General features: G+C 32.6%; 2 protein-coding genes across 3 annotated transcripts; one reads left to right on the forward strand and one right to left on the reverse strand.

The window, feature by feature from the left end:
* Positions 1–183: 183 nt before the first annotated feature.
* LOC144844670 (UV excision repair protein RAD23 homolog A-like) lies at positions 184–4,657 on the forward strand. 2 transcript variants are annotated; one of them, XM_078701691.1, is made up of 9 exons: positions 184–372; positions 882–963; positions 1,090–1,169; positions 1,416–1,582; positions 1,799–2,012; positions 2,106–2,310; positions 2,683–2,810; positions 3,132–3,311; positions 3,748–4,657. In XM_078701691.1, the coding sequence occupies exons 1-9, from the start codon at positions 307–309 to the stop codon at positions 3,862–3,864; spliced, it is 1,239 nt and encodes a 412-aa protein (XP_078557817.1). In that variant the 5' UTR covers positions 184–306; the 3' UTR covers positions 3,865–4,657. The 2 variants fall into 2 exon arrangements, with proteins under 2 accessions (XP_078557817.1, XP_078557818.1); XM_078701692.1 differs by having other exon boundaries at positions 1,419–1,582.
* Positions 4,658–5,375: 718 nt separating this feature from the next.
* LOC144844401 (adrenodoxin-like protein 1, mitochondrial) lies at positions 5,376–8,606 on the reverse strand. Its single transcript, XM_078701296.1, has 6 exons — positions 8,433–8,606; positions 7,992–8,046; positions 7,612–7,718; positions 7,433–7,520; positions 6,770–6,822; positions 5,376–6,515 (listed from the first exon to the last, which is right to left on the reverse strand). The coding sequence occupies exons 1-6, from the start codon at positions 8,590–8,592 to the stop codon at positions 6,412–6,414; spliced, it is 567 nt and encodes a 188-aa protein (XP_078557422.1). The 5' UTR covers positions 8,593–8,606; the 3' UTR covers positions 5,376–6,411.
* Between the last annotated feature and the right edge of the window lie 3,596 nt (positions 8,607–12,202).

Below are 12,202 nucleotides of genomic sequence, written 5' to 3' on the forward strand. Positions count from 1 at the left end.
GAAAAACACTATCCCAGTAATAATAATAATATAAAAACATTTCTATATTACTAACTTATAAACAATAATTAATAAATGTCTGATGTTGATCTTAAAAAAATAAAATTTAATATTTTTTAAATGGAATTAAGAAATAAATGCATAGGCCTAGGCTATAGAGGGCGTACAACCGGATAACGTCATTCTCAATTAATGGCTGCCTTCTAGAAAATTTGAGATTCATCATTCGTATCGTTGACACATTTTTAGTATTTATACACAAAGCACCACTTTATTTGTGAACCTTTTCTGTTTGATTTACTCATAATGCTTATAACAATTAAAACGTTACAACAAGTAACTTTCAAGATAGATATTGAGGAAACATGTTCGGTAAGTTCGTAATGACTAAGTTAGGCCCCCAACTTTTACGACCTGTGCTGTGCCGCGAGGGAAGTGGGCCCTGTGTGGTGTGGGAAGTCAAACGAGGTGTGCATGTGCTTGTGAATTTTGGCCTAGAAAAATAATTAGTGTTGAGTTACTTCTTGATTCATTCTTTTTAATTTGCTAAGACTTAGACCTATCCTAAATCTAGGTAGGGCCTAGGCATAGCCTAGCCTTTTATTGTTTTTTATTTTATTTTTTTTTTTATTGAATATTTCATTTATTATATTAACATGCATGATGAGACTGCAAAAGGATTTTCTTGCACAATATTTCTTGAGGAATTTCAAGTCCTTGCGCAATTTCAAACTATGACATTGATCAAATCGCCCATGAAATACGATCAAATGCAGTTACTGTAGAACCTCCTCCTACAGTTATCACCGGCAACATCTTTGTTATGCCTGTCGGTGTCAGTCTTCCGAACAAGTTTCATTTGTATGCAATTGGTTTTTCAGGTTAAAGAATTAAAAGAGAAAATAGAAAATGAAAAGGGTAAAGATGGTTTTCCAGCAAATGGACAGAAACTGATTTATGCTGGTACGTTTTACTCACTTAACATTATTTTTATATGTTTAATTTTAGTTCAGTTTGCCAACTTTCGCCTAGAATAAAGTAGATAATCATGTTATTAGTATTTTTTTTAATTTATTTCTTTCGCTTTAGGTAAAATTTTGAGTGATGAAGTAGAGCTTAAAGAATATAATATAGTTCCTGAAAATTTTGTAGTTGTTATGGTAACTAAGGTAAGGATTTGCTTATAAAATAATTTATTCTTCAACGTGTATAGTGTAGTGGTGCTATAGCATGGTGGTTAACATGCTTGCCTTCAAATCCCAAGGTCCATGGTTCAATCCTGAGCTAGATCCACACTGTTTCAACTCGACTCCCTCAGACTCCAATGAAAAGTTTATAAACAGTAGTTTATATTATCCTTTGAATTGGAGTTTCGGTTAAAAAATCATGGTTTATTAATGTTGTTCTGTATCTAGCAGGCTAAAGCAAGTACACCTGCCCCTGCACCAACCCCGGCAGCTACCTCTGCTCCCCCAGCAGCAGCTGCACCAGTAGCCACACCAGCAGCCACACCAGCCTCTGATACAAAAGAAACAAGTAAGCCACAAGAAGAAACAAAAAAAACTGAAACAACTCCAGCAAGGTAATATTAAGTTGCAGTGGTCACCACATTCATTCTTTGGCTAAAAATTCTCCTGACTACCAGGGGAAAACTATAAATAGTTATATCATTAAGTATACTTATATTTATTATTTATGGGAAATACCTTGCTTAAGTGCGAATAGTGATTATGGCTGGAGGTCAATCAAAAGATGTCTGTATTTAATAGAAATCGTTCGTAATCATTTTGTTTTTCAGCGATCCTAGCCTGCCCTCTGAATCAACTGATGCACCAGCTGAAGGTGCGAGTGCAAGCACATTGTCACAAGCAGAATCCGCTTTAGTTATCGGTGCCGAGTATGAACATATGGTATCACAATTGATGGCAATGGGCTTTGGTCGAGACAAGGTTATTCTAGCACTTCGAGCAAGTTTCAACAATCCAGACAGGGCTACAGAATATCTTTTGAGTGTAAGTATACAGTCATCTTAATACTCGTTAAAATTGCAACTTATCATATTATATCTGATAAATAATGACTAAACTAAAATTGTTAAATATTAGGGAATTCCAGAAAGCGTAACAAGGGAAATGAATGCCACAGCTGCTGCGGCTGCAGAAGCCCAGTCAGCTGCTGCACAGGGAGGACAGCCAGCAACAGACCAAACACCAGCAAGGGCACCTCCAGCAGCTGTCCCTGCTGCTACAGGCCAGCCGGTAGCAGTGCCACCAGCTCAATTCCCTGCTGGACAGGAAGCCTCAAGTGCAGGTATGTTGTATACTCAATTAATTAAACGATCTTAAACTTTTTGTGATAAATTGTTCCATTTACATTTTTAGTTGCCTTGATAAATTAAATGGTTATTGATACTTAATTTCTGTAACATAAAATATGGGATCAAAATTTTTTTTGCATAAACATTACATTTATACTTGTAACTAAATAAAACTCTTTTTATCATTACATAATATAGTATATTTATGTAAACACTTAAGCTCTGTCTACACTATCAAACTTGTGGTGGTGATATATGCCCAAATATGGTAGTGATATGACATCATAATGTCCATGTATGTATCACATTTGATCAAATTTGATAGTGTAGACAGAGCTCTATTGTATGTTTTATTTACTTTGTAGAAGATCCATTAGGCTTTTTACGACTTCAACCAGAATTTCAACAAATGAGGCAAATGTTGCGGCAAAACCCAAACCTATTGCCGGCACTTTTACAACAGCTAGGACAATCAAATCCCCCTCTCTTACAGGTATCACACAATTTCTTTTGTTGATACACTTGCAATTACAAATGTAGAAAAGCAGTTTACTGTTACTTTTTTTTAATGTAAATACAGTTTTAACTGTCCTTTGCGACACCCCTATTAAAACACTTTCCCATGAAATGAAATAGGGGAAAATAAAACTGACTAACCACTATTAAAGTTAAGAGTTCTTCCTATCTCCTTATAATCTGTTCTGTTGATACCAAGAACAGCCCAATATGTCAGTTTTAAGGCCTTGATTACACACACTATATTGTGTAAGTATTGTTAAATCTTTACTAACGGTGTTCAAATGTCTTTTGACAGCTTATTAATCAACATCAACAAAGTTTTATTGAGCTTCTAAATGAGCAAGAGAGTACAGGGGTACCTGTGAGTGCAGGAGGCGGGGGAACTGGGACGGGAACAGGGGGTGGAAGAGGTGCCAGGCAGCCTGCACAAGTTGCAATACAAATTACACCAGAAGAAAGGGAAGCCATAGATAGGGTAAGTACACAGAAAGAAAGTTCCATAAACCATAGTCATAAAATTGCCACAGGTTTAAGTCTCAAAGGGCTGGAAGTTCAGTGTACCCAAGATGGTGTGCACTTTAAAAGAAGCTAGTACATCTTTGACAAAAGAAGGTGGTGACCACATTGTGGACACATGAATGCGCACTGTTTTGTGATAGCTATTTGACACGAAGGGACTCTTAAGCTCTGTCTACACTATCAAACTTGATGTTACAAAAAAATGTGATATGCCCATATATGGACATGATGATGTCATATCACTACCATATTTGGGCACATCACACTAGTTTGATAGCGTAGACAGAGCTTTAGGAGAGATGCGCTTTGAGATTATTGTAATATTATAATAAAAGCACATTAAGAATTGTATCCAAAATAACATTCAAACTCTTAATATTGTTATTTTACAGTTGAAACAATTAGGTTTCTCAGAAAATGATGTCATCCAAGCGTACTTTGCCTGCGAGAAAAATGAAAACTTAGCAGCCAACTTTTTGCTCCAACCGGATGATTCAGACGATGCTTAGAAGTGTTCAGTTATTGACAAACCTTGTTTTACAACTTGTCTCCAAATTCGCGATAACCACCAAGTATTCCTTAGACTTATACTGGCAGATTGATCAGACCATTTACAGCTTGCCTGATTGTTATTAGGTGGTTAGTTGGAATAAAGAAAGAACAGCTTTACTGTGTTGTGTTTAACAAAGGAATGCCGTTTTATTTTTTTCTTCCTCAAACCGGTATTAAATTGTCTCTAGGAATAACAATATAAACACAGAAGCACTGTAGAACGTTAAATATACTTATCAAAATGGATTTTAAGATCTTTTTGTGGTTTATCAATCATTTACTAACTCTATAAGCACAGTATAAGCTTGAAACAACCAGTTACATAAATGCGGGTTAACAACTATTTAATATTTTATGAATAATACTGAATTATTGGATATTAATTATAGCAATATATAATTTTCAGAGTGTGGTACAGTATAATACTAGCAGTACACTGTTGGACAACTCTAAGTATACACAGTGGTGCATCTCATTTCCTAAATTGATGTTACTTTCCTAGACTATATATAACATAAGAATAAGTTATATAAAATTAAAGCATTATTTTATCGAATAATTCTTTTTAATAAACTACAACGCTTTAAATTTCCCTTAAATATATGTGAAATGTGTTTTAAATGTTGGCAGCAGGGTGTTCATAGAGAGAGCATTTAGTATATCTATCTGTCATTTTTTTGTTGATATATCTACACATTTTATTGTGTCCCAATACGTTTTATGAAATAAAAGAAAACATAAAATTATTAATGATTTTGAACAATAAGAAGTTTTTGAATCTGTGTATGTTTGTTTAAAGTGAAGTACTAATTATAGCATCATTAACTTTGGTAATAAATAAACACGCCAGGGCATTGATTCCAAATTATGTTTTATGGGGGGAAGGGGGGTTCATTCGAGGGAGGTGTTTATTCAAATAAATATGGTAATCAACACAGTTTCAAGGCTCGATCATTGCTCTGTTTCTTCTCGGATAAGGAAATCCGAGTGTACAGATCTAGCTTGTGTGAAACCCAGTGGGAGTTACCCCGGTGTACTGGTCCACCTCAGCCCTTTCATTCATGGTAAACGCTTCACTGTGGCATCCATAGAGGGCCTAATTCAAATTTCAATTGAGAATGAATAATATAATTTAAAAATACACTTTTAAAGAATTTGTGGACTGTAGCAAAGAACATTTAAGATCTGTTCAATTCAACTGGAAACAGAGGACAAAAAAAATTATAAAAATGATAATTATAATAAGCCGAAATAAAACCATAATCTGATAAAATGTCAATGCAATATTCATATTCATTGCTATTATTACCAGTAATAAAAATAATAGAGGTCACATTAAAAAAAAAACAATAATAATAAAATATAATAAAAAAAACTGAATGTAAGGGTTTGTGCTAAGTTATATTTTGTATTTTATTCCATTTTTGTAAATTGTAACGGTATACTACAAACATCACAATACAGTCGATTTACATAAAACATTTGCATTCAGCCTGGTTTATTTTCAAAATAATAAAAATACACAATAATTGATTAAATTAACTATTTCAAAATCAACTTGTTATTATTCAACACAAAATCAACATAATCTAAAAAAATGCTCTCACAAAATGTATCTTTTTTTCTTCAAAACATGGCACACATCCAGTATTGCAGTCACGCTCTTGGCAACTTTTCAATTGCAAGTTTTGAAGTATCCCAAGTTCAGAATTTGCTTATGCAATGTCATTGGAAACTATCAGAATGTTCATTGGGATGTAAGCATGTGCCAATACATTGATTTTGTAATCTAAAATATGTTCAATTTTTTTATCTTCTCTTTTCTTGATATCCACGGGAAAATTTGTGCGATAAAAGCGTGTTTAATAAACAGAGGTAGTTCCATTGCACATTACTAGTTATATTTACATAAAGAAAAAGCTAGGTTATGCATTGTTCACATGGCCAGTGGCAGAGCCAGCTCTGGTGTTCCCTATTGAAAGGTTAAGAAGAAAGTAAAAGGGCATCTACAAAAAAAGAACCCTATACCCCATTCCAACACTGTTCAAAACGTTCTGGATTCACCCATTGAAAAATAGCATCAAAATATAATGTCATTCATTCTTAAACATCAGACAGTTATATAAACTCCTGTAAAATTTAAATAACAATATAAAGTTTCCCAGGCACAACAGTATTTTATACATTAACATTAAAAAGTAGGGGTAAAATTGTAGAAGTCTAAAACATTTGCATTCCAGATTTGTATTGTTGCATTGCGAAACTTAATACTACAGTATATTTACTAACAAGTTTTTATATTATTAGGATATCTTCCTTACATCAACTTTGTATTTGGAATAATTAACACCACTCCTTACGTACCAAGCAGTTATATTGGGTCAAATGTGGAGTCTACTTACAAACATGGAATAATAAAGTACTCTTTAAATCTTGAACAATACTAGCATTTGATATTGTTTTAATATCTTACTTACAATACATTATCTACAGAATCCAACACGTTAATGAGGTTCTGGGACATGTCCGTCTACATAGAAATTGCGTGTTGCCTTCGGTAGCTGCACTTCCATACCTTCAAGGTCTTTTGTAAGAATAATTTGACAACCTGTAGAAGAAATTAGTATTAAATTGTATCCTTTTCACATCACCTAGCAAAACTCATACAATAAAGCTCTGTCTACACTATCAAAATAGTTTTGACGTGCCCAAATATGGTAGTGATATGCCAAAATATGGTAGTGATATCACATCACCGTGCCCATATCTCATCTCATCTCATAATAACATTTATTTCCTTCATAATATACAAAATAAATAATACAATACAAAAATCACTGGTTAATATTATATTCAACTCACTTAGTCGAGATGTGTTTGTAAGAAATGGTGCTAAATCCAACATATCTTCTTCTCTGAAAATATTGAACAAGATAAAATATTTAAGATGTACTATACCATTAAACAGTGTTGTGCAAAGGAGGTGCTTTATACCCTATTCAGATATACATTACACTGTAATATTAATAGGCTGTGATGTTAGTCCATTGATGAATCAAATCTTGGTCATAGTCAACACTTCAGTTTGTAAACGTTCTTTAATTTATTAGGTTAAAAAGCTCTGTCTACAATATCAAACTTTATGTGACCCATATATGGACACGATGATGTCATATCACTACCATATTTGGGCACATCACACTTTTTATGTCAAACTAGTTTGATGTGTAGACAGAGCTTAATACAAAAAAAACAATGAACATGCAAAAACCAGATATATATGCCCAGATTTTACTCCAACAGGGTCAAATAAATATCTGGGAGTCCAAATTGACAATGTTTTTAAGACTTTGTGAACTATTATATAAATTGATCAAACAGGTCATTTTATAGTCTCGTCTACAAATTGAATGAGTTTGCCACTAGTTTGTTTTTTTAACTATGATTTCTTCATTGAAAATAGTATGTATTTTCTAGGACATGTTGAAAAGTATTAGTAGTGAAAGATGATAAATTCCAACTTACTCCTCTTCTGCTTCTGGTAATTTATCAAAATAATTATCACTTAATATTACATGACATGTACAACATGCTAGAGAAGCTTCACATGCACCTGCAAGAGAGTATGAATTACATTAACAGTTTAAACATATGATATTACAATAAAGTAATTTAATTCTAAAATTTAAAAATAATTGTTTTACCTTCTATTTCGACTCCATGTCGATGAGACAAATACATAACATTATCCCCTACTTTGCCTTGTACTGGGATGCGTTCACCATCGCGATCAACATAAACAATATTTACTCTGTAAAAAATTGTGAGTTTGGAAGAATGATATATTAAAATAAATTTCATGTTCATACTAGCGGCTGTACCAATTGTAGGCAAGACTCTTAATATTAATAAGGCCCAAATGCTTGGTTCCTATTTGGACACAAGGCAAGTGCAATGCGCAATACAATTGAGTTGACCAATCACAAGCAATAGTTCAGATGATACATGCCATCATGATTGGTCAAATTATCTGTGCTGCATTCTTATGAAATACTTTAACGAAAGTGTTTTATAAATTTATTACATTTCATCTGGACTTTCTGGATCTTTCCATTCATAGTCTCCATGTCTCATAGGCCCTTGAAAAGAAATATATAACAAATATGAAAATTCTGCTTAGAGTGTGTACTTTGTTTGTACATAAATAAGTTAAATATGCATGATGACGACACTGTCAGTTTCACTTTATAATTATTTAATATTCATATAAAATATAGGCTATTATTATAGATAGACAAAATATAGTATAGTGCCCAAAACGACTCTTGCCGAAACTGTCAAATATGCTGTCGTCTTGACGATTGCTCAGCCACGTGACATAGGCCTAGCCTAGATAGCTGGACTACAGGATTCAAGTAATCATGGAGGTTACAAGCGGCTCCTCCTCGCCGGAATTTCCAGAACCGGACCGGTTAGTTAGAGGGCCTAGCCTAGCCTAGCTATCTTTTCAGCATATAATAATTACCTAAATTCCTGTGAAAATGCCGTTGTTGGCTTAGCTTCATTATCCTGTCACGTTGACATTGGAGAATTTTTAAATTAGATTGCGTTTTACTCGCCAAAAATGATCGTAGAACAGTAAACCCGTGTTGCAATAAAAACGTTCTTCCTATGGGCAGCGCCATGTTTGATAAAGTACACACGACAACCTTTTTCATGAAAATGGTTTTCAAACATTTATAAAGAAAATTTGTTGGATTGTAAAAGGTCATTCATTCATACACATATATTGGTCATCATAAAAATGACCGATGGTACTGGGGAGGTTGAAAAGTTCAAACTAGAAAACACCCGAGCGAGAATTGTTTGTATCAAAAAATAAATAAAATACACAACATTTGTTTTCTTATTTATTTTTATACAAAATCTGGATTCAGAAAGTAACACACAATAAGCATTACATGATTCGTCTCCATTTGTTACAGTATAATATACACAGGCACAATAATTTAAATATGTTTACACTACAGTCAAATGTATGTTACAATAAATAAAAACAACTTTTTAAATTAAAACAATTGGTTTTAGCAAGGCAATCGAACAACAGGATGCGCAGCTAAGCTCCTGAGATCAAAGGGTTTTTCTGTGGCTGCGACACGGTCAGTTCCACGCCCCTTAACAGAGAGAATGCAGAGAATATGTATATAGTACAGAACTGTTTATATTTATCGCAGACCGACATAAAATCAAACAACTGTTATGAGTTCATATATTGGCAAGGCGAGCTCAGTGTCTTGTTGTTAGATTGCCTTGGTTTTAGCTACACTTTTTATATAGATGATCAAATTGATTGAATACCTTTAAAGATTGGAAAACGTTATCTTTTCTTTTCCTCCAATTTGATGTCTAATTTTAAATAAATCTAAATTATGTAAATATGTAACAAGATCACTATTACATCTATATACATCTATACATAGCAAAAACTGTTTTAAAATGTGTAGGGGAAAACTATTTTCAAATTTGTTTGGTCTAGTGTTTTGTATTTCTTAATTTCTTTGGTTTATAAGTCCGTAAAGTACTAGTTTCCGTAATTGATTTTTTTTAAAGATTATTATTAACTGGTTAATATGCATGTAGATATCTAGCATGCATATCGGTCTTCTTTTGAATGTCTACCATATTGGATTATTGACATAAGAAATAGCCTAGCATTTCAATGGATACTGGTACTATAAACCTTCAAAACACATTACATTACAGTACAGTATATAATATGATGGTACCAAGATATCTATATACCATATATATAATAAGTAATGACATTTTGCTATAATGTAAACATTACTACATTGTACAGTAATCATTTGCAGACAGACATTACAATGCAAATATTTTGTTGACCTTAAATATGGAAGGATATTCAACCACTACTACTACTACTACTACTACTACTACTATATGTGGATTCTGCTATTATTGCTAAGATAGGGGTAACATATCTGGTCTATAAGCAGATCGTGTTTGATCAGCTTAATTTGTGATGCATTTCTCAATTTGAAACTGATCCTAGTGGTGTAAGAGCACATTAAGTAAATCATTAAACAAAAAATAAACAAATTTATCATTAAATGCAAACTTAAGTACAGAACACAAATAAAGTAAAGAAACCTATTACTATAATTTATAAATAAAATATATTTAAAAGATAAAATACTATTTTAAAATGCATTGTATCAAAAATTAAACCATAGAGATATTATATATATTATAATATCTTTATGATTATACTAAATCAAACATATACTATAATAACAATTTTCTTATTTAAGTTATGTATTATTTTATTCAAAAGTTTTAACTGTTATTTTATATCAATTAATAGGTGGGATAACTCATTGTGGTTAGTAGACTCATTAGTTTCATTTTATGGTGATAATTTTGAATCTAAATATGCATTGTTTGCGTCACGTAGGCCAATATGTTCAAATCAGTGACCATTAGGAGTATCTGTGGAAGTGACCAGTGAATCAGTTGACCATGGTCAAGATGAAACTATAATTGGTGAACATTGGTCTTATTGAGTGATCAATGTATATTGGTTAGAACATGTACTTACAAACTAGATCACTGTGACCAAGATTCCTATGTATTTATGAGTGAATTATTCTGCATTAATACAAAATGTTAGTGTATTGTATGTTTATTGCAATGTTTATAAAATTAGCATTTAACGTATTAATATTCTATTGGCTAAAAAAATTTATTATTTTTGGAAAATCATTAAAAAAATAATTAAAACAGCACCAGAGGTATCTTTACAGGATTTGGAGGTTAAAGGAGGTAATAGAACATTTATACTACATTTTACATTCTGTACAGCTTTTCTGAAAATAAAAAACAATTCAAACTATGGATATAAACCATATGCTAAACATTAATTTTTTAAATTTAGTAATTGATTCAAAATACTTCCTCTTTTAGCAATAAAAAAAACCTATTTGTTAGTTGTCAACTGCAAACTGCCTAAAACCCCCCAACTAACCCCCTACAAAATTGTTGTTCAACTTCTTTTAATTCCCCTCAACTCTTCCCCACTTTAAAATGCACTTCTTTTAAGGCAAACTCTTCTCTCATTTATTTTAGCTTTTAATATTACTGTCAAATTTATATTTTGTTTTTTTTTACACATGTACCATTCAACATTTGTAATGAAATCCTCCAATTTTCATTTGCACCTCAATTCAAAATTTGACAGAAAACAAGTTGTTTAGGTTTAATTTACATATGCTACTTTATACATATCGGGAGGTGTGCACACTCATTGGAAAGCACACCTACCTGCCACATACACTATACAATATACATTACGACAAGGTGAAAACATCTAACGTTATATCTAACAGGCCTTACTGTACTGTATGTAAAATCTATGTACAAAAACATCTATCTAAAAATATATACATGAATAAGGGTAAAGCATACAATTATTGGTAATTAAAAATAAATGTAGAGGTACAGTCAATTTAAAATTGTTTAATATAGTTAAATAATTTCAATATGTCTAAAAACAATTTTAATTAATTAATATTGAATGCCCAATTAATCTGTCTTATATTAAATAGGAAACACTACGGTGGAAACCCTGTGAAGGAGAGACATTTCTGGACCCAACAAAGTGTCACTTTATTTAAGCTTGGGTTCCCACTAGGACATAACATAAGGATTTAAATGCAACGCAAGTGTGATGACCAATGACAAGCGACAGTTCGAATAATCCATCACTAGTGATTGGTCAACTAACTTATGTTGCGTCTCTAGTGGGAACCAGGCATAAAGGGCCTTTCACACCTGTTCCGGCACAGTTCCGGTCCGGCGAAACGAACTCCAATGTTTTGTTTTCACGACGCTCCACGTGGTTATGCGCCAATCGATATGTGCATAGACGCATAAAAACGAAACATTGACGTTCGATTGGATTTGCCGGTGCCGGACCCGTGTCGGAACAGGTGTGAAAGACCCTTAAGGATGACCAAAGAATAGGTTAGAACATAATATTGCCCATTTAAGTGACCTCTTAATAGGGCAGCATCTCCTTAATAGGGTGTCTTAAAGGTACTGTATGAAAGTTTATTATAAGATTACATCACCTTATGTTTGTCTTTATTCTACAAAAATAATTTCTTTAAAACATGATGTGTTTGTTAATCATAAAATTTCATTATTCTTTCTTTATGATTTAATAGATTTTATAGATTAAATTTCATAAAGAGAGCTATAGTTTATAGAAATTGC

Source organism: Antedon bifida, chromosome 6 (genome assembly GCF_963402885.1).
Source record: "Antedon bifida chromosome 6, ecAntBifi1.1, whole genome shotgun sequence".
In the NCBI taxonomy this organism is placed as follows: domain Eukaryota; kingdom Metazoa; phylum Echinodermata; class Crinoidea; order Comatulida; family Antedonidae; genus Antedon; species Antedon bifida.